The sequence below is a fragment of the Microcaecilia unicolor genome, chromosome 10, assembly GCF_901765095.1.
Source record: "Microcaecilia unicolor chromosome 10, aMicUni1.1, whole genome shotgun sequence".
Classification (NCBI taxonomy): Eukaryota; Metazoa; Chordata; class Amphibia; order Gymnophiona; family Siphonopidae; genus Microcaecilia; species Microcaecilia unicolor.
Genome location: NC_044040.1, coordinates 60,099,624 through 60,122,188, shown reverse-complemented (window position 1 = coordinate 60,122,188; position 22,565 = coordinate 60,099,624). Strand labels below are relative to the sequence as shown.

The 22,565-nt window shown below is 44.5% G+C and overlaps 1 protein-coding gene across 1 annotated transcript in view; it reads left to right on the top strand.

Annotated features, from left to right (window-relative positions):
- The first annotated feature begins 9,928 nt into the window (after nt 1-9,928).
- Nucleotides 9,929-22,565, top strand: part of IFRD1 (interferon related developmental regulator 1) — a 40,546-nt gene continuing 27,909 nt past the window's right edge. The window contains exon 1 of the mRNA XM_030217199.1: nt 9,929-10,145. Coding sequence (XP_030073059.1) covers nt 10,112-10,145 — 34 coding nt within the window. The 5' untranslated portion in view covers nt 9,929-10,111. The remainder of the gene's footprint in view (nt 10,146-22,565) is intronic.

Here is a 22,565-nt window from a genome sequence, read left to right as displayed (position 1 = left end):
TTTGCAGTACTATATCAGACCCGTTAAGTCTCCTGCAATCAGTGGGTCATCTCTCACACTCCTGCTGAGATACTGGCACTCTGCCACCACTGCACTGACAATGTTGCTTCTCTTGATGAGCAGCAGTGGCAGCAAAACAACAAGTGCGGAGCTGCAGCCTTCAGGCATGCACTATTGGCTCTGTCAGTCCTCTGCCCTGAAATGGGAAGTTGATGTCATCGGGAGCAGAGGACCAGCAGAGCCAATAGCACATGCCTGAAGGCTGTGGGCCCCATGTTTGTTTTTGTTGTTTTGTTGTGGCTGCTACTGCTCATCGGGAGAAGCAGCAGTGGTCGCAGGAAACAGAAGATACTGGGGAAAGGGGAAGAGGGAGGGGTGTGTGGAGTGAGAGGCAGGAGATGCTGAATGGAGAGAAGGGAGGGGTGTAGCATGAGAGACAGGAGATGCTGAATGGAGAGAGGGGAGGAAAATATTGAATAGTGGGGATGCTGGATGGAATAGGGTGGGGAGGGGAGAGAGATGATGAGTAGAAAGATAGGGAGAGAAAGAAGGGACATGCTGGATGGAAAAGGGCTGGAGAGAGAAGATGCTGGGTAGAAGGATGGGGAGAAAGGGGTAGAACCTGGCTAGAAGGATGGAGAGAGAAAGAGGAGAGATGCTGGATGGAAGGAGGGAGACAGAGGGAAGACACTGGAAGAATAGGGAGAGAGGGAAGACACTGGAAGGATGGGGAGAGAAAGAGCGAAGATGTTGGATGGAAGGTTAGGGAGAGAAAGAGGGGAGAAATGGAAGGGTGGGGAGAGAAAGTGAGGATGCTACATGGAAGGATGCAGAGAGAATGAGGGGGATACACTGGAAGGATGGGGAGAGAAAGAGGGGAAATGCTGGATTGAAAGGTAGGGAGAGAAAGAGAGGAGACACTGGAAGGGTAGGGAGAGGGAGATGAAAAGCTGTAGGTAGATGTGGTTAAAAAAGGAGGATTGAAGACTGAATAGTAAGAATGAATGAAGTCTGAGCAAATGGAGAGGCAGAAAAATAAATGAAGGAAAGCAGAAAGGCAAAGATCAAAGTCAAAGATGGATATAGGAGAGGAAGTGAAGAAGACAGGAAAGGAGAGAAGCGGCAGATGGGCACAGGAAGGGAGCATCTAATCAAGTGAAAAACCATGGCATCAATGAATGTTATTTATGTAAATGAAAGCCTGTCACCTCAGCCTCATATCCCTGTTTCATGGTCCTTGCTTACTCCCAACTCCCTACCATACAAGGTTAGTAAGCCTGGCAGGAACAAAATATTTTGTCTAAGGAATTACTGCTTTCAAATTTCAGTATTTATTTCGAAACATTTTAGTGTTAAGAGAAAATCAACCTTTGTAACAAGCGAAAGTGATTTCATAACAGTTAGAATAATTACACACTGTTCTTGGACAAAACATTTTCAGTCAGACTGCAAAGTGAACATTCTGATGTTCCAGTCAGTACTCATCAGCTTTCTGGCATTCCTGTTTTGTAAGCAGGTAATTAACTCGTTAAGCTGCTTGATGAAGTATGAATTGATTTATGAATGTAAAATGTTTCTGCTATTCACTAAAATGCCATTTCATTACCTGCTTAATTCACTACAGTAAAGCGGGATAAGTAGAGTCAATTCTGCTAATGAACCCAAGCTTTCTCAAGTATAATCAGTTATCTGCAAACATTATAAACATATGTTTTCATGTAACAATACTTTCTGAACAAAAAAAAATGGGTTGCAAGTCAAGCATTTGGGGGTAAGGTTATCTCTCCATACATATTTTGGAATTATCAAAAAAATCAATTTCAATACAAAAATAGCCAAAGAAAGGGATACAAGAACCACACTGAATCAGGAGATAAACACAGTAAACTGAAATGTTGAATGAAATGGCAACAGAATTGGGGGTGGGGGGCGGGGAGCTGGGAGAGCATCAAATTTACATTGGCATTAAAAATTGTAAACAAAAAAAGAAAAAGAACTCCATTAATGATGGGGAAAGTAGATAAAGACAGATTAAGTACCATGCTGCCAGAGTCCACAGACCTACCACCGGTCCAAGCCCTGCTGAAAATCTAGTTCTGTAATCAAGTTGAGAATGCATCCTTAAATAAAAATGATTTTAGTCCTGACTGAAAGTTTTTCAAGCATGATTCAGACCTTAGCTGGATTGGAAGAGCATTCCATAGTCTAGGAGCAACCATACTGAAAATCATATTTCAGATATGATCATATTTTATCTGTTGGCATGGCATTGGGCCTTTCAGAACAGGCCCATGCTCAAATCCTGCTGCATCCCACCCTCTCCATCAGGAACTTTGCATCAGAAGGGGCAGGATGCAGTAGCACTTGAACAAAGGCCTGTGCTGGAAGGCCCTACCTCACATTGAGCTATCTTTGCTTCTTCTGGCCCTAGCAGATAGAGGGTGATGGCGGTGATTGAAGGCCTGTCAGGAGGAAGGGGATCCTGGACATGGAAGAGAAGGGGGGTTAGGGAAAAGGAGATGAAATGCTGGACACAGGTGAAGGGGTAGAGAAGGAAAGGGGAAATGCTGGACACCTAGAATGAGGGAGGGGAGGGAAGGAAAGGGGATATGCTGGATATGGAGGGGGAAGGGGGTTAGGTAAGGGGCAATGAAATGCTGGACACAAAGGGTTAAAAAAGGAAAGGTAAGATGATGGACACCTGGGGGAGAGAAGGGAAGGAGATATGCTGGACACCTGGTGGGGGTGTAGGGATGAAGCAGGGAGATGCTGGATACTTGGAGAGAGTAGAGAAGGAGAGATGCTGGACAAGGGGAGGGATAGCAAAGGTAAAATGCTAGCCACCTGGGGTTAGGGTAATAGGCAGGAAGGGGAAATGCTGGACACCTGAACGGGGTAGGGAAGGGAGTTGCTAGGCATCTGGAGGGGGGATAAGGAAGAAGAGATGCTTGATAGGGTGGAGATGGGAAAGAGATGTTGGATTAAAGGGGGTACACAAGGGAAAGGGAGAGTGAACTTGGGGAAGGGGTAGGGCTTTGAGCTCTCCTGGGGGGGTAGAAGGGGAGGAGCATGAATGAAGGTTCACCTAGGGCATGAGATACCCTCAGGCTGGTTCTGCTCTTAAGGTATTCCGAGAAGAACATTCTTACACTAACTTACACTAGATAAAGAACAGCTGCAAGTGAAAAGGATGAATACATCAATCATTGCTAGTTGGTGGTGTTTTCTTTACTTAGTTGAGGGCACTCGTGCGACTCCAGGTTAATTCCACTATACCTTTGCCTTTGTGTGACCTTGGGCAGGTTACTTTATCGTCTAGTAGCTTAGTTTACAGTGCTGTGGAAGGGTAATAATAGAACCGCTCCCTCTGGAAACCTGTCAGACAGCCAACTTTCCATAACAGTGTGTGTGCTCACCTTCAGCTGGGTGCAAAGGAGCCACTGCTTCTCTGACTTATGACATTGCTCTGAGTTACTCTGAGCAATTTGGGAACGTTCAGTTTTAAAGGACTGCCTGCTGCACTGGGACACACTGTGCTTTGAACAACTTACTTTACACTAATTTTCAAAGAAAAACTAACTACTTTGTTTCTCTTTGAAAATTACACAGGCAATTTTATAATAGAGAACCTATTAAAAAATCAAAATGTGCACCTGTTTTATACAGGTAACACACAGGCGCTAACATTTACATGCTAATTACGCATATAAGTTTAGAATACCAGTATATTGCGAGGCAAGATGGTGTTGCGATGTGTTGGAAGCCATTCCATCTGCGTTTCTTATTTCCTATGCAAATGCTTTAGCGATACTATTTTCTGTATGCTGAAGAGAAGAGGAAAGATTCAGCCTGCTGTCCACCGGGTTGTGACGCCTACCTTGACTTAGGTGAAGCCTTCCAGCTACATGCAGTCTTCAGGAATGGGCGTACTGGCTGTACCGAATCAGAGGAGAAGTCCAGTTTTACGGGGTAAAGTGTCACTCAGCCCCTATGGCCCAGAGCTTCCTCCATACCAGTGGGTAATACGAGTAAGTGTAACTAGCCCAACTATGGAAGCCGCATTGCTAGGAAACGTTGGAGGCAGTCTTCTCTCAGCATTTTCCAAAACTGGATTACCAACTCCGGCATCTTCTGAGACCACACTGGATAGTGGAGAGGTCCAGACTGCCCAGGAGGTGAAATCTGTAGTCCCTCTTGTTAAGCCCTCTGTGGTCACATTGGAGGCCATTTGGTCTGCTTTGGAGTCCCTGTATACTGTCTGTTCTGGGACATTTTCTCTTTTTTGACACAACACTGCTAAGTTGCAGTACTTGGAGGAAGAGCATTCTGTCTGTAAAACAAGAATTCAGAATTTGGGAATACAAATGCAGCAACTGAAACAACAACAAACTTCTTTATTGCAAGAAAAAAATGGTATTACATCATAAAGTGGAGAACTTTGATAATTTGACTAGGCACTTGCATTTGCAACATACTGAACTTCCCCAAATGATGACTTGCAGCTAAGGATCTATTTTCAAGGTTCTTAAAAGAAATGTTTCAATATGGAGACACAGCTCTTCCCTCTTTACATAAAATTTATTATATGCCTGGAGTAGTACAGAAGTAACCATCTACTAAGGATGAACCCTCTGTTGCCGAAGTGTCCTCTGATAGCTTAAATTTGACTGATATCTTTGAGAGTTGAAGAATGAATGAGGTAGCATCTAGGTTTACTCTAATAGTTACATTTGTATTTCAACAGGATAAAAATGCTTTGTGGCATATATTCTTTCATAAGTCTGAATGTATATTTTTAGGAGGAAAGGTATCTCTTTTTCCAGATGTATCATGTTGGACGCAAATTAGGAGGAAGAAGTTTAGGTGCTAAATTTCAATTGAGATACCCTTGTAAGTGTATGATTTCCTTGGATAATACTTCATAAATATTTTAGGAACCATCACAATTACAATTTTTTTTTGGAGGGTAAGAGGGTAGTGGTGGATCAATGATTTCACTTTCTCTGTAACTTCCTGGGCTTTAAAGAACTAGCCTGTTCGCATCATATTCTTTATTATATTTCCTCATAATGGTCTCCTGTTTGTCCCATTTAGGCCTTGTTTCTCTTATTATGTGGACTATTAGGTGAAATAATCTTTTCTTTTCTTGTAGTTACAATTTTCTTTGGTATTTCACTGTATATTCCTGTTCAAAGTGTTATCTTTGGGGCTTTTTTAATAAGCTGCGGTAAAAAGGGCCCTTTGCTAGTGGGTAGGGCCATTTTTGCTGCACGCGGAGGCCCTTTTTATAGCCACGTGTAAAAAGGCTGAAAAAACACGTGGCCATGCGGTAAGATTGCTCTTACTGCGTGGGCATGCAGGGGGGGGGGGGACAGAGCACTTACTGCCACCAATTGAGATGGCAGTGGGGCTCATTTTCAAAGCAGTTAGACTTACAAAGTTCCATAGGTTACTATGGAACTTTGTAAGTCTAAGTGCTTTGAAAATATGCCTCCATATGGGCTTCCATGCTAAGCAGGTAGAATGCAGCGCTGCCTGGTTCTTCTGCAGAATTAAAAAAAAATATTTCCGCTAGCACAGGAAGTGCCATACGCTGAGGGTGGAACTACTGCCGGCACCCACATTGGGCCGGCGGTAGCTCCAGATTGGCACACAGTAAGCCCGTGGTGGGCTTACCACTGCTTAGTAAAAGCGCCCCTTTGACTGTACATTAAAAACTGCATTACCAAAAATAATGAAAGTATATATGTGTGTGAACATGGGCATAAATGCCAAAAATCTGCCTAAGTTTATTTATTGCATTTGTATCCCACATTTTCCCACCTGTTTGCAGGCTCAATGTGGCTTACACAGTACCGTAAGGCGATTGCCTTTCCGGTATAACAAATACAGAGTGATATTATGGTATAATAAAGTGCATGTGTGACAGACACATAAGGGAATAAAAAGGAGGAAGCGTTGTTATGTCCAGTTCGAGTATATTAAAAGCAGGAAGCCGGCAAAAGAATCGGCTGGACCTCCCTTCTTGTGTATCAAATAATAAGCTATAATTTTAAAAAAAGGCGCATTTTTAGGCCTGTTTTGAATTTCTGGAGGGAGGGCTCCAATCTAAGATATAATGGTAGGTTATTCCACAGACTAGGAGAGGTAACACTTAATATAGATTGACTAATGGTATCCAAACTAAGGGGTCCTTTTCCTAAGGTGCACTTAAAAATGGCCTGCGGTAGTGTAGCCGTGTGTTTTGGGTGCGCACAGAATCATTTTTCAGCGCACCTGCAAAAAATGCCTCTTTTTTTTTAAATGTTGCCGAAAATGGACGTGCGGCAAAATGAAAATTGCCACATGTTCATTTTGGGTCTGAGACCTTACCGCCAGCCATTGACCTAGTGGTAAAGTCTCACGCTATAACTGGGCGGTAATGACCTACGCACATCAAATGCCACTTGGCATGCATCTGATTATGCGCGTCTGAAAATAAAAATTATCGGACACGCGCCAAAAATGAAATTACCACAAGAGCCATGTGGTAGCTGGGCGGTAACTCCATTCTGGCATGTGTTGGGCGAACGTAGACGTTTACGCGGCCTAGTAAAAGGGCCCCTAATTACTCTGCAAGAAGGATTAATTGATAACCTTTGCTGTGATGATCTGAAAGTATGAGCTGGAATGTAAGGAATCAAATACCAAACAGATATAGTGGTTCACTAGAATGTAATACTTTATGGACCATCATCAGGATGTTAAATTGAAATCTGTAGGTTATTGGTAGCCACTGTTATGCCTAAAGAAGAGAGTGAGGTGATCAAAATTTTGAGCTCCAGTAATTAGTTTAATGGTGGTGTTTTGGATTAATTGCATATGTCTAACCTCTGTTGCAGAGCGGGATCAACCACCAAAGTGGAGAAACAGGATCCGCTATGGTGAGGAGAGTACTGCACTGTATATTCGACCATTACAATCTATCAGTGCATTCTAAGATTTCAGTTTGCCTTTTTGTATGATTGGTTCTCACGCATCACTTGGGAATCATTAGTCTTTTTAAAGAGTTGAGCCTGGTTTTACTACTCTCTTCTGCAAAACTCATAGTTTTTGCGCTACAACAACACAGACTCCTGAGGCAGGCACTTTTGCTGAAACATCGTGCCATGTTGAATCCATTTTAAAAAAGGTTAAAATACAAACATTTCTATCTCATCTCTTTGGTTTTTTGAAAAGTCCTGTGGATCATGCTACTTTTCTACTTCAGTACTAACCACTTGAAATAGATTATTATAATAGGAATGTGAGTATCAACCGGTATTGCCTACTTGATAGTATACACCAAGGGTTTAACATTAAGCACTGCTTACCAAAGCATAAGCTAAAATCAAAAATTCTACTTATCAAAATACACCACCTCTGCATTGCTAGGCCTACTAACCCTCTGGGTCCTCTTAACAGGTCCCTTTCTTAGTCAGGGCGAAAGTATTCTATGTCTAGACACACTCTTGCAGGTCACTCCAGATAAGTCCCGGGGCTTCAGTTCTCCCCCTTCCAGGCCCTGCTAGCCAATGGTTCCAAGTTCTCTTCTCTTAGGGCTTATCAGTCCAAACTCTTTAGTCCAAGTATGCAAATAAGCATGCAGATCACTGTTCCAGTCAATGTTATATCTTCCACAGATTCTTCTCACAATACTAATCCACTCCACCGCCTTTCAGGACTGGGTTAGTGTGTCCCTACCACCTCCCATGTGATCTCTATCCTTTTAGATTGTAAGCTCCTTTGAGCAGGACCATCCTTCTTTGTTAACTTGTACAGCGCTGCGTAACCCTAGTAGCGCTCTAGAAATGTTAAGTAGTAGTAGTAGTAACTACCTCCACTGCAGCAGGGTCCCAGGAGTTTACCCTGAGTATGATGGAATGGACTAAACCCAAGTGGTCTTCCTATACATCACTAGAGATACCATCTCTATCGTAGCAGAGTTGGTACCCAGTGAGGGAACATGTAGTATGTCAGGGTGAGCTAGAATTAATGTGTGGATTAGTGTTTTTACTGCTTTTGTATCTAGTAATTTACTGATAAAACAAACAATCTAAGTTTAAAAAAGCATAGCTGAAATGTGAGAGAATGAAATGTAAGGTTAGGATTTAATGTTACTACCTAGGGTTTTCTTTACTAAGTTATGCTGGGGTGGAGAGTAGGCTTGCCTGTGCTGATTGGGTAGCTCAGGCACATGACTGCACGCTACCTGATTACTGTAGGAGTAGCACAGGAGCCCTTACTGCCTCCGAAATAGGTGGCGGTAAGGGCTCTCAGCCATAATAGCAATGTGCCAATGGGGAAATTAGTGTATGGCCATTGAAGAAAAAAAAAAAAAAACCCAACCGCAGCCATTTTTCAGCTGCACTAGAAAATGGATGGAGATTGCAGTGCCGGCAACATTTTAGTGCGGCTTCATAAAAGGATCCCTTTTATTATATCTCTATTTTCTTTAAATTTATTTTAAAAACTTACATCCTGCTTACATCCTATATAATGTATTTGTTTTTTTTATATATATGCTTTTTAGATTTTGAGTTTCCCAACACAAATATCTCATAGAAGTATGGATTATATCATGTCTTTGGATTCTATGTGTTGGAGATATTATAAGGACTTATTATTTATGAGTCTTTTGATTTCATCTATTGAATATATCACAAAAGACTTTTTTTGCTGGACACATTTTTGTTTTATAAAGGGGTCCTAGTTTCTCCTTTGTATCACTTTTGTGAACTAGGCTTACTTTTGTTTAAACCTTTGGTTGTCCTACTGTTTTCTATATATTTGTTTTAATTTGACACCATCTTGAATGGCTGTTGTATAAGGGTTTATAACATAAAAAAAGGTGTGAGCAAACCTAAATAAATAAATTGAATTACGAAAAAAAAAGAGATAACTGCATCCAAGGTATTAGTATTTGTTTTCAGGCCAGTTCCATAGCAAAATGTTGCTATCTAGTTTAGCAATGTTGTATTAGTTAATCGGTCTCGAACCACTTTTTTCTAGAGCACTGTCTGCCCTACCTCCATATGCTAGGCTTTCATAATCCCTCACCTTACATACACACAACGGCAGAGGTTCGTTCGTCTACTTCCAGTGAGTTTTTCCTAGCAAAAAAGGTGCCTGTACTCAACTGTCAGGCCACTGTTTAGGGGTGGGGTGAACACTGAGGGCCAGGCCCCCTGCAACCTGTCACAGAATCTATGACAAGGCAGAATTTGTGTGTTGAGCCTGAACTTTTTCATTAAAACTCGGGGACCATGGGCCAATTTTAGCAGACAATGGAAAAGGTGTGGGTACTCAGTACCCCCTCAAAAAAAGCCCTGTCTACTTCTAAAGCATCTCAGCACACTGGCTGATCCCTGCTCTTTCTTGTTCTTCTAAAATCTGTTTCCTCCCAAATGACTTTTTCTGCTCAATAAGCAGGTACAAAATTCTAACGTCCTATCTAACTGTCTAAGGTGGCCCAGAATAGAGTTAGGAACTACCTTCCTGGTACCGCCTCCCGCAGCATTTTGATATCATCAGTAAGGTCAATGTCAAAATAAAGCAACACGATTTCATATATTTAATGAACTGGGTACAAGAGCTAAACCAAATTTCACTATTTCTAATAGTTCACCACTGAGCTTTAATAAACATAATGATAATAAACATTCACCCTCTCCTCTCTATGAAGCGCCTGAGAATCTGTTCAGATGTAACTGTAAGCCGCCTTCATCACTACGTCACGCTGCCGCTATATACCACCCCGGCTCCAACCAAGGAGTTAATGAGAGGGAGGATAGATATTCCGGAGCCTTGGCCAACGATTGGTCAATTGTTTTTACGTCACGACCCGCCCCTTGACGTTCGTAGTCGCCTAGTATATAAGCCCCGCGCCACCGGCATTTGCTTCAGCCCTAGTTTTCGAGAGGGAAAATGCATCGTTTTCGTTCACAGGCAATCACCGGAATTTCTTTTGCTTCTTCTCCTTTCCGTCGTTTCGCGCCTCTGCCGTTAGGAGATTTACACCTGATTCCTGAAAGACGTTTTAGTAAAAAGTGCTCTTCCATCGGCTGATTCTTATTGTTCTTCAGCTTCAAACATGCCTAAGTCTAAGAAGAGGAACAGCCGAGCAGGTAAGGTACTACTGCCAGCCAGGCCGCGTCACTGAGCATGTGCGGTAGGAATGCCGCATTCTGGGAGTTTTAGTTCAGAAAAAAACATCCTGCTGTAGGACGCCTATAAAACTGGATTCTAAGAAACTACCACTCCACAGACACCTTGCGGCTCTTACAACCGCAGCCGGGGAGGTGGCAGGAGGTTGCGGTCGTGGCTTAAGCCGCACCCCGATACTGGGGGCCTGATGTTTGGGAGCTGTGGTGCGGAATTGGGTTTGGGGGCGAATTAGCGCGCCGATGTTATTGTAGTCTGCGACGTGGAATATTTGCCCGTCATTTATTTTTACTGTATTTAGTACTGTTATTAGTCGTCAGTCGGTAGCACGCGCAGTAATACACTTTTTTTAAAATAGTAATTCTGGTTCTGAGTAGTCCTAGTGCAGCCTTACAGCCTAGTGGAACCTTACAGCAGGGTTCAGCTGTCAAGCAGACATGATGGCGTCTGTGAAGGAGGCTGGCTGGCCGGCCGGCTGGTTGGCCTTGTCTCAGTCCACAATATGTATGGCCGCCGTGCGCACGTCACACTTTTGGCCACGTCGCGCATGTCTTAAGCAAGGATGGTGGCGAAAGTTCCCGTCCGTGACTGAAGGGCAGTGCCCGGGCTTTTTCCTTGTTTCGAGGTGTGGTGGTCGTAGAGAGCTGTGGGTGAAAAACTACCACGTAATTGAAGCTTGTAGAAATCTACATAGGCTAGTGCTCGTATCCTAGGGAAAGACTAAAACCTGTAGCTGTTTAGTAGTGGGTCTGTGCCAAAGCGTGTGAGCCTGCTTTGGGCGGAATGTAATTTACTTAAGTTTTGGCACTTCTAATCTGCTTGGTTTCCAGCTCAATGAGAACTACTAAACGGGCCATCTACATGCGGTTTGTATAGCAATAGTATCCTAATGGCTTCAGTAGCAGGGAAGCCTGGTTCAGATCCCAGTTTGTTTCTTTGTGACCTTGGGCAAAGTCTTTTAACCCTGTGTTACCTCGGGTAGTAATTTAAACTGTAAGCCCTCATTTTGAGGTACAACTGAAGAAGGCATAATACAAATACATAAATACCCACCTAATACAAACTAATTACAGAAGCTTTGATTATAAGCAATGGCTAAAACTATTTAAACTTTCAGATTAGTCTCGATCCTAGAAAATAGCTTTTTAACAATTGTGGCTGACTACTTATGAATCCAATCTAAAATAAATTCCATTAAGGAGGAGTAACCTAGTGGTTAGTGCAGTGGACTTTGATCCTGGGGAACTGAGTTCGATTCCCACTGCAGTTCCTTGTGACTCTGGGCAAGTCGCTTAACCCTCCATTGCCCCGGTACAAAGTAAGTACCTGAATATATGTGAACCGCTTTGAATGTAGTTGCAAAAACCTCAGAAAGGCAGTGTATCAAGGCCCATTTCCTTTCCCTTCCCATTAATAATAATAAAAAAAAAAAAAACTATCAAATCATGTTTTAAAGCTTTCTTGAAATCCTTAAAAAAAGGACACATTCAAAAGCTAATCAAGTAATGTATTAAGTTATGTCCAATAAAAAAAGGTATCTTATTTTCTTTTCCATGTTTTTTGTTTGATTTCTATTGATTATAAGAGGACAAATGTCACACCTTAGGCAGCAATGCATTCCAAACAAATGGCTACAAATCTGAAATTTTGTCTTGTTACACAACCTATGGTCCTTCATGGCAGATAATTGTAAGGCAGGGAGAGCTTATAAATTGTGTTAAGCTGAATTTTATCTGAGGGAGCTCAGCTGACTTGAAAAATTTATTTACGGGTACTTGACATACTGCCAGTTGTATTGGAGCGTTTGACAAAATGCCTTAAATAAGCAGGGGCCATTCCATATAAAACTTAAATAGCATTTTTGAATAGAACTCATGCATTTACAGGAAGCTAATATAAACGGACAATAACATACCCGCAACACACAAAACATGCAAACAGCCCATATACAATACACCCCCCCCCCCCCAAAAGATCAAAATATGGAACGGAAAACCTTTTAACTACGGGCACAACCAACAGAAAGGAAAGAATGGACATGACATAAACTCAAAAACCAAGAGAACAGACAATTAATAGAAATCATCACAGACTTGAATCCAAGTGAGCCACACCAGCTAATACAAATAGGCTATATAAATGCCAGATCTGCAGTCAACAAAACCACAACAATAACTGACTGGATCACATCTGACAAACTCGATTTTGTACTCTTAGAGTTATGCCCTCCAGGATACAAAATTACCCACTGGACAAGGAACGGAAAAAGGGGAGGAGGCATAGCCATAATCTACAACTCCCAATTCACCATCACAACAATAGCGGAGTCCATACTTCTTCAACTGGAAATAGCCTCAGTCAGAATCAACCACCCAAACTTACATGACCACCAAACAACTGGCAAGACTCCCAATCGCAATTTATGGATTTCATATCGAATACATGTGTTTCCGCCAAAAACCATCTCCTAGTAGGTGACATCAACCTTCACCTCGAAGATACCAACTTAACGTATGCGAATGTAGGGACTTCCTCCAAGTATGGGAGATCCACTGGCCAAACATGCAACCCACCCATAATAAAGGACACACACTAGATATCATCACATACAAATTCTCATCAGAACCAAACCTTGCACTAACAGATACTAAATGGACACCTACACCGTGGTCGAACCACAATAGAGCAAACTTCTCCCTTCAATGGCGAACAAAAAAATTCACAACATAAACAGGAACGACAAACATATACCACGAGAGGCAAAATAGATCCGCTAACATTTTGGCAACAATTCTGTAATGACGAATGGATAGCCCCAACAAACTCGTACCAATTTCTTCTTGAATTTCTTCTTGAATGGGACAACAGATGCAGAATCGTGCTAGACAATATAGCCCCACTCCAAACTAGAACCTCACACAGAAACAATTCAATACCATGGTTCAATGAAGAACTAAAAGAACTAAAGACTCTCAAGTCAGAAGATGAGAGAGAGCATGGAATAAGAAACAAGGTACCTCCACATTCAACAATTGGAAACAATTACAAAGAAAATACAAATATACCATTAGACAAACTTAAAAGAACATATTATAAAACTAAAATTGGACCAAACTACAAAGATACACATAAACTCTTCTTGTAAACAAAACTACTAAATACCACACAGACACTCCATCAGCAACCAAACTTGCAAACTACTTCAAAGAAAAAATTATAAAGCTACGACTGATACCTATCAACACAACAGACTATGTTGACCTCCTTGAATGCCTAGACCCACTACCCGGGGAATTTCCGACAGACCGATCATGGACCAATTTTGATATACTCTCGATCGACAAAGATATGCTAAGTTGCAATGCAAACTAGATACCTGCCCTATCACCCTTATAAAATCGGCTCCCCAGCATTGTAAAACAGACCTCACGGAGCACCTAAACTACATGCTACAAAATGGCTTCTTCCCTAAAGATAAAGGAAACATTCTACTCAACTCCTCTACCTAAAGATGCAAAGAAAAACACAAATGACCTAACCAACTATCGCCCAGTGGCATCTATCCCACTGATAACCAAGATCATGGAAGGCATAGTGACGAAACAACTTACGGATTACCTAGGTAAATACTCTATTCTGCACAAATCACAATCGGGATTCCGCTCGAACCACAGCACTGAAACTGTACTAGTATCTTTAATGAATTCATTCAAACAATTGCAACTGGCAATAACATACTCCTACTACAATTCGACATGTCCAGCGCCTTCGACATGGTCAACCATGGAATATATATATATATATATATATATATATATATATATATAATATAAAAGGCAAGACCAACGTTCTATGAAGCCTCCAGCCGGAAGTGTGAAGCGCCAGAGATATCCGGTTTCCCCATGAGTGAAGGAAAACAGCACAGCACGAAATCTCACACAGTGAAGGACTCAGAGGGGGGAGGGGAGAGAGATGCCCTCACTCTTTCTGTAACAAAAACATAGGACAGCAGGAAACTTAACACTGAAGGACTGGACTCGGAGGGGGAGGGAGAGAGGGCAGGGACACACACTCCCACATGCACACTCTGAAGAAAACCTTGCTAGCCCCCGTTTCATTTGCATCAGAAACGGGGTTTTTTTTACTAGTTACTAAATATTCTTGAATACTTTGGAATTGGAGGTACGTTCTCAACTGGTACAGAGGATTCTTAACCAGAAGATCATATCAAGTAATAGCAAACGAAGATATCTCAACCACATGGATACCGGAATGTGGAGTCCCCCAAGAATCCCCCCTCTCACCAACCCTCTTCAACCTAATGATGATACGCTTGGCCAAGTGACTGGCCAATCATAACCTCAACCCCTACATATATGCAGATGATGTCACGATCTACATCCCGTTCAAACATGATTTAAAGGAAATCGCAAACGAGATCAATCAAAGCCTCCAAATCATGCACTCCTGGGCTGATGCATTCCAGTTAAAACTTTAACGCAGAAAAAACACAATGCCTTAAACTCACTTCACAACATAACACAAGCAACTTCACCACCATATCTACACCAAACCTATCTCTTCCAGTCTCAAATCTGAAAATTCTGGGAGTGACCATAGATCGAAATCTTACACTCAACACCCACATGAAGAACACAACGAAAGAGATGTTCCACTCCATGTGGAAACTCAAAAGAGTAAAACCTTTCTTTCCAAGATCCATCTTCTGTACCTTGGTACAGTCAATGGTGCTAAGTCACCTGGACTACTGCAATGCACTATACGCTGTCTGCAAAGAACAGACTATCAAGAAATTTCAAACAGCCCAGAATACTGCAGCCAGACTCGTATTTGGCAAAACAAAATATGAAAGTGCGAAACCTCTACGAAAAAAACTTCACTGGCTCCCACTCAACATATTGCGTTCAAGATCTGTACGATTGTTCATAAAATCATCCACGGAGAAGCCCTGAGCTACATGCTAAACCTTGTAGAACTACCTCCTCAGAAATGCTAAAAGATCAGCCCGCAAATTCCTTAATCTACACTTCCCCAACTGCAAAGGACTTAAATACAAGCTATCACATGCGACCAGCTTCTCCTACATGAGTACACAGCTATGGAATGCACTACCAACTGACTTGAAAATGATTAACAACATAACTACCTTTCACAAATATTTGAAAATTATTTTTTCGACAAGGCTTACAATGAAAACTCATAGCTAATTACAACACCTTACCACATCACCCTAATTTGATATTTATCTTTCTATAACTCTGATTAGACCTTTTCTCTCTTCATCCAAAATCTTTTTGTAACACCAATTGTATCAGTCTCCTGGAATGGCGATGCCATAACAGGTGCTTGTAAGCCACATTGAGTCTGCAAATAGGTGGGAAAATGTGGGGTACAAATGCAATAAATAAATAAAGCAGGTAAGGTGCTCTTTGATCAACTTTTGGCCAGCTCAGAATCATCTTGGCAGCTTTGTTCTATAAAATCTCAGCTGAATGCAGCAGTACAACAGAGTTCATTGCTGACTGTCCATGTAGATGTAATTGTTGGGTTTAGCACCCCCAATCACTTTGAAGGGGGTGCTAAACCTAACAATGGATTAGCTAAGAAAATTCAAGAGACTTGTAACTGAAACACATTACTGTGCTAAATTTGGTACACTTGGATATCACCATAGTAAGGCTTTGGGTGATGGGTTAAACATAGATCTTATGGGATAAAACTTTTACTTGCCAGACTGGATTGACTAGTAGGACTTAAGCAATTGTGTAATCCTACTGTAACTTTAATTTACTATATATAGTGTAACTATAAAGATACCTACCCAGATCATCACCACTGGGCTATTCATTACTCTTTAATAGTACTGCTTCTGGCAAAATAGATAACTGGGGGGGGGGGGGGGGAACGCAAGCCTGTTATAGAAAAATCTAAACAATCGGTCACTGTCTTCCTAAACTTCTTGTCCAAAACTTTAAACCACATGGAGAATTGTGTAGATGGCTGATTCCTTATCAGCAGCAGATGAATCCCATTACGAATGGGTTGTCCACCTACCAGCAGGCGGAGATAGCGAACACTGAAAACCATAGTGCTTCTAGGATGGCTAGCTCCATCTGCCTCTCAGTATGTCTCTATCTCCCAGCAGGGTTGGACGCAGCTTGTTCAGCTCCTTGAAGATTCTGCCTGGGGTGGCTCTGTGCTTTTGCCAGTTGTAGCAGGGGTGTTGTGGCTAAGTGGAGCCCACTTTAAAGGCACATAGGTTCACCCTTTCCCTGCCTTACTCTTCCCCCTGTGTGGATGTAGGCATATAGGTTCGCCCTTTCCCTGCCTTTCCCACTCTCTTCTGCCTCCGGAGTACCTCTGTAGCTGTTTGCCTCCAACTTTCCTCACAGCGTTAAAAAAAATCGCGCTTTGACAGCGCTGCTATTTCTGAGGCTTTTCCTGACTGTGCAGCGTGACCAGAGCTCGTGGACTCAGTCCTTTTGAGGTAAGAGTGGTACTCAGCTCCTCCGGGGAGGGCCCGCGGACGGCGTTCCGATCGGGGTGATTTTGGTGCGAAGCCGCCATTTTGAATTTTTTCCCCGCCATTTTTTGGCGATAGCTGCTGAGAGGGTTAAGCGCTGTTCCCATTGTGGCAAGCGCAGATCAGCAGCGGGGCTCTGTAAAACGTGCTGTTTAGACAGTAGAGCCAGTATGAGTATGGTGAGCGATGATTCTTCCCGCTCAATGGAGCTGGCAGCGGGTGCCATCTTGGAAGCGCCGCATGGCTCAACCCCCATGGTTGCGGAGGAGTCAGAGCAGAGGGGCGCCTCGGGCCGAGGCTACCAGAGGAGCTCCGTTCCCTGTGGCTCCTAATTCGGAGACGGGAGGTCAGGGTGAGTTTTTCTCCCCCGAGTTTGTGCTTATTTTACGTAAAGCCTTCATTCTGAAAAGAGCTCTGCTGCAGGTGTCTGACATTGCGTTGCTACCTGGTCCCCCTCCGACTGATGATGGCCCGGGGCTGATGTCAAGACATGGATTCCCCTGAGCGTTGGATGCACGCTAAGCATAGACGTGTAAATACCCCGTCGGAGAGTGGTGCACCCTGTCCCCCCCCTCCCCCCCGGTGGTCGGGCTGTGGGGACTCTGAGGGATCTGGCAAGCCTTTGTGGTCTTGAGGAGCCAGAGGAAGGTGCCGGTTTGCCACTGGATCTGGATGATCCCACTGCAGTTCGGATTTTCCACCGCGATGAGCTGCCAGCACTTATCTCTAATGCCTTACAGGCCCTCTCTATTGATGATCCTGTTTAAGGCGAGGCCTCCTCTAGTAATCCGAGGATGGCGAGTACTAAGAAACCTGATCGAGCCTTTCCTTTGCATGACTCCATCCAAGAGCTTATTTCTGCTCAATGGGCTGACCCTGAGGGGCCCTTGAAAAGTGGCCAGGGCGATGGGGCATCTTTGAGTGAGGAGCACTTGGCCCATTTTGGATGCCTAAAGTGGATGCCTTAGTCACAGCAGTGACAAAAAAAGATCACCCTTCCAGTAGAGGGAGGAGTTGCCCTGAAGCACATTCAGGACCGGCGGCTGGAATCGGCGCTAAAACGGCCCTTTGAGATTTCAGGTCTAGCCTTAAGGGCATCTGTTTGCAGTTCTTATGCTGCTCGAGCCTGCCTCTCTTGGTTACAACAGGCAGTGGAACAGCCCGTGGATGGTGCGGAGTCCCTCGCTGAGGTTGCACCGCGAATGGAGTCAGCCTTGTCATTTTTAGCCGACGCCCTCTATGATCTAGTCAGAGCTTTGGCTAAACAGATGTCTGTGGCGGTGTCCGCCCGCCGCCTTCTATGGCTACGGCATTGGGCGGCTGACATGGCTTCTAAGCAAAGGCTGGTGAAGTTGCCCTCTTGGGGCCTTCTGTTTGGAGAGGAGTTGGAGAAGATTGTTAAAGACCTGGGGAATGCTAAACCCCAGAGGTTACCTGAGGATAGGCTGCGGTCTTCTTCCAAGGATCAGGTGGTTCCCTCCTCCAAACCTCGCTTCCGTGAAGCTCGAAGGTATTGCCTGGGGCGCTCTGCTGGGTTTAGTAAACGTGCCCGTTTTTAGCAGAGGAACTCCTTTCGCTCGGACAAACGCTCCGCAGCAGCAGGCTCAAGGCCAGGCGTTCAGGGCCGTCCTCCACAATGATGGGACACTGGTCCACTCCTCCTCTACAGCTGTAGGAGGATGCCTTTCCCTCTTTCTCGAGGAGGACCAAGATTACCTCATATCAGTGGGTCCTGGACCTGATCAGAGAAGGTTACCGATTGGAATTCGGTGCCCCGGTGAGAGACGTGTTTGTGGAGTCCTGATGCGGCACTGCCGTCAAATGGACGGCGGTAGAGGAGACCTTACAAGTCTTGTTGCACCTTGGAGCGGTGATCTCTGTGCCTCCCGCGGCTGTGGTCGTTACTCCATTTATTTTGTGGTGCCGCGAAAAGGTGGGTCTTATCGGCCCATTCTCGACTTAAAGAAAGTCAACGAGTCACTAAGTGTGCGGCATTTTCACATGGAAACCCTGTGCTCCGTCATTGCAGTGGTTCAGCCAGGAGAGTTCCTCACGTCTTTGGACCTGAAAGAAGCTTACTTGCACATTCCTATATGGCCCCCGCACCAGCGGTTCCTCCGGTTTGCGGTGTTGGGAAAACATTTCCAGTTTCGGGCCTTGCCACAGCTCCCCGAACCTTTTCCAAGGTAATGGTGGTAGTAGCTGCCTTTCTAAGGTGAGAGGGTATCCGGGTTCACCCGTACCTCGACGACTGGCTCATCAGAGCGGACTCTGCAGAAGAGAGTTGTCACGTAACAGCCAGAGTGGTCTCAGTACTGCAATCTCTGGGCTGGGTCGTAAATATACCCAAAAGTCACATGATCCCCTCAAGCTCTAGAATATTTGGGGGTCCGGTTCGACACGGCCTCAGGGTTTGTCTTTCTACCCGACCAAAGGCAGTGAAAGCTTCAGAATCAGGTCCGTCTGCTCCTGAGGATGCCTCGCCCGCGAGCTTGGGACTTTGTCCAGCTGTTGGGGTCGATGACAGCCACCTTGGAAGTGGTGCCATGGGCGAGAGCGCACATGAGACTTTTGCAGATTGCCCTTGGTCTCCTATTTCTCAGGATTATCAACACAGACTCGCGTGGCTCCCTGCGGCCTGACTCAGTATCTGAGTGGTTGCTCGACAGCATGCTGCGGCGAGGAATGCTGCTAGCGCTTCCCAATTGGTGCCTGGTGATAACGGATGCCAGCCTGAAGGGCTGGGCAGCACATTGCCAGGGAAGCTATGCCCAGGGTCTATGGACACCCGAGGAAACGGGGTGGTCCATCAATCGCTTGGAACTGAGAGCGATATTCCAGGCTCTTCTGGCCTTTCACAAGACTCTGGAGGGACTGGCTGTCCGAGTTCTGTCGGACAACACAACAGCAGTGGCCTACATAAATCGTCAAGGTGGCACTCAGTGCCAAGCACTGGCCGCAGAGGCCGCTCCAGATATGCCACTGGCCGAGCTACATCTGCAGCTTCTGTCAGCAGCTCACATTGCAGGTCAGAGCAACGTGCAAGCCGATTTTCTAACCAGGTATCAAATCGAGCCTGCGGAGTGGGAACTGGTAGATGAAGTGTTCCTTCAGATCTGGGCCAAATGGGGAACGCCTGTAGCGGGTCTTATGACCTCAAGCACAAATGCCAAAGTCCTGTCCTTTTTCAGCAGACGGAGAGATCCTCGCTCAGTGGGGGTTGGATGCCTTGGCTCAACCCTGGCCTCCGGGCCTCCTGTATGTGTTCCCTCCTTGGCCCTTAATAGGGCAACACCTGCGAATTCGGCTGCATCAAGGAGTGGTGATCCTCATTGCCCCGGATTGGCCCAGGCGGCCGTGGTATGCGGATGCTGGTGGAGGCTCCCCTTCCCTTGCCTCTGGTGCTGAACCTGTTGATGCAGGGCCCGGGGACCATGGAGGATCCATGCCGCTTTGGTGTTACGGCATGGCTATTGCGAGGGCGCAATTGAGAGACGAAGGCTATTATAACAAGGTAATCTCCACTCTCTTGCAGGCCCTCAAGCGTTCCACTTCCGTGGCCTATGCTCAGATTTGGCGCCAGTTTGAGGCTTGTTGCGCTTCTAAAGCGATCACACCCGTGCGGGCTTCTGTGTTGCCGATAATTGACTTTTTGCAGGATGGTGTACAAAAAGGCTTGGCCTATAATTCCCTGCGTGTTCAAGTAGCAGCGTTGGCATGTTTTCAGGGGAAGGTCTCGGACCTCTCCCTGGCTGCGCATCAGGACTTTGCACGGTTTCTTAGAGGGGTGCTTCGGCCTCCCTTGCGGGCCCCTTCTCCGGCTTGGTGCCTGGGGCTAGTGTTAAAGGCTTTTCAGCGTTCGCCCTTCGAGCCGCTGAGGCGAGCTTCGGAGAAGGATGTGACTCTAAAGACAGTCTTTTTGGTGGCCATTACATCGTTGAGACAGGTGTCTGAGCTCCAGGCGCTGTCCTGTCGAGACCCATTTCTGCAATTCTCAGAGTCCGGAGTTACGGTACGTACTGTGCCTTCCTTCCTGCCTAAGGTAGTTTCAGCATTTCACCTAAACTAGCCTATTTTTCTGCCCTCCTTTACTAGGGAGGAGTTTCCAGAATCTTTTGGGCAGTTGCACCTTCTGGATGTGTGCAGGGCTCTATTGCAGTATCTGCAGATGTCAAATGCTTTCAGGACCTCTGATAACCTTTTTGTATTGTTGTCAGGTCCTCGCAGAGAGTCTCCAGCGTCTAAAGCCGCTATAGCCCGTTGGCTTAAGGAAGCCATTTTTTCTGCATATCTGCTTATCTGGCCGGCCTCCGCCTGACGCGTTTAAGGTACATTCCACAAGAGCGATTTCCTCCTCATGGGCTGAGATGGGAGCACTCTCTCTTCAAGAGATATGTAGTGTAGCTACTTGGGCTTCTAAGCTCTCTTTTTGCCCGTCATTACAGGCTAGTTGTGGCTGCCAGGAGGGACACGCTTTTTGGAGCACAAGTGCTTGCACGTGGCGTGGCTTGTTCCCACCCTATCTAGGGATTGCTTTGATACATCCCATTCGTAATGGATTCATCTGCTGCTGATGCCAAGGAAGGGAAAATTAGGTTCTTACCTTGATAATTTTCTTTCCTTTAGTCACAGCAGATGAATCTAAGATCCATCCCTGATTGACTCTGTTTTGTGTTCAGTTTTTCCTACAGACATGTTCCCTCATTGGGAGAAGTTGGAAAACAGTCTTCAGGATTTCTGTTCTACTACAGGAGGTTGAGTTCGTCCCTCCTTTGTGTTATTGCTCCTGTTCTGGGGCGTTCGTTTGCTGTGAGGAAAGTTCATGTTATGCTACTTTGCGGTTTAACACTGCTTTGGAAGCTTCAAAATACTGAGAGGCAGATGGAGCTAGCCGTCCTAGAGGCACTATGGTTTTTAGTGTTCTCTATCTCCCCCTGCTGGTAGGTGGACACAACCCATTCGTAATGGATTCATCTGCTGTGACTAAGGGAAAGAAAATTACCAAGGTAAGAACCTAATTTTCCCATATATGTAATTAGCTGATGTGGCCTCTAATTTTGTCAGCCTTTGTACTGCATCAGGAATAAAAGCTGTTAGGCACAGCTGTTGATCAAAATGACATGCTTGTCTTGGGAAGGCTTTTTGAGGAAAATATTCTTTATTTTTCTTCATGATAGTAGTGCATGTAATAGGCTCACTTTCTACAAGTACTTTGACAGAATATCATATCTCGCACATCGCTTCAGCCAGTCTTGAGATTCTTGTGTAGCTTCTGAAAACTTTTTTCATATGGGTACTTAGCACAGCAAAATTATCTAGCTAGCAGGTGACTGATGTCCTCTTGAAAATGCCACTCGCATGACAAGTCAGAATAGTGATGTTCCAAACGAGCATCTTAAATGAACATCCATGTCATATTTTTGAATTGAAAATGAGATGGATTTCCATATGCTGGAAATGTCCAGCATGAATGGCCATTTTACAAACTGTAATGTCCAAAATATGAGTGTGTGTTGGGGGGGCAAGAGTATGAGCTCTGTAATTAGCCAAATGTTACTACTATTTGGCTGAATACAAGTGGATATTTTGTTTATCTTTTCCAGTATTTGATAAAATCACCATATTTGGACAAGCAGGAAAGCACATCAGGCATACAAAAGAAAAGAATCTATAAAATTAAAATCTGAAAATGAGAATGTAGTGATCTCTCCCATCATCGGCAAAACTCAAATGCCCTTCAAAATAAACAGGTTTTAAGGCCAACTTAAATTTGGTATGAGGGTTCAGAGTGAAGCCCCGGGGCAACCCATTCTATAAAAATGGAACTAAGAAGAAAAAA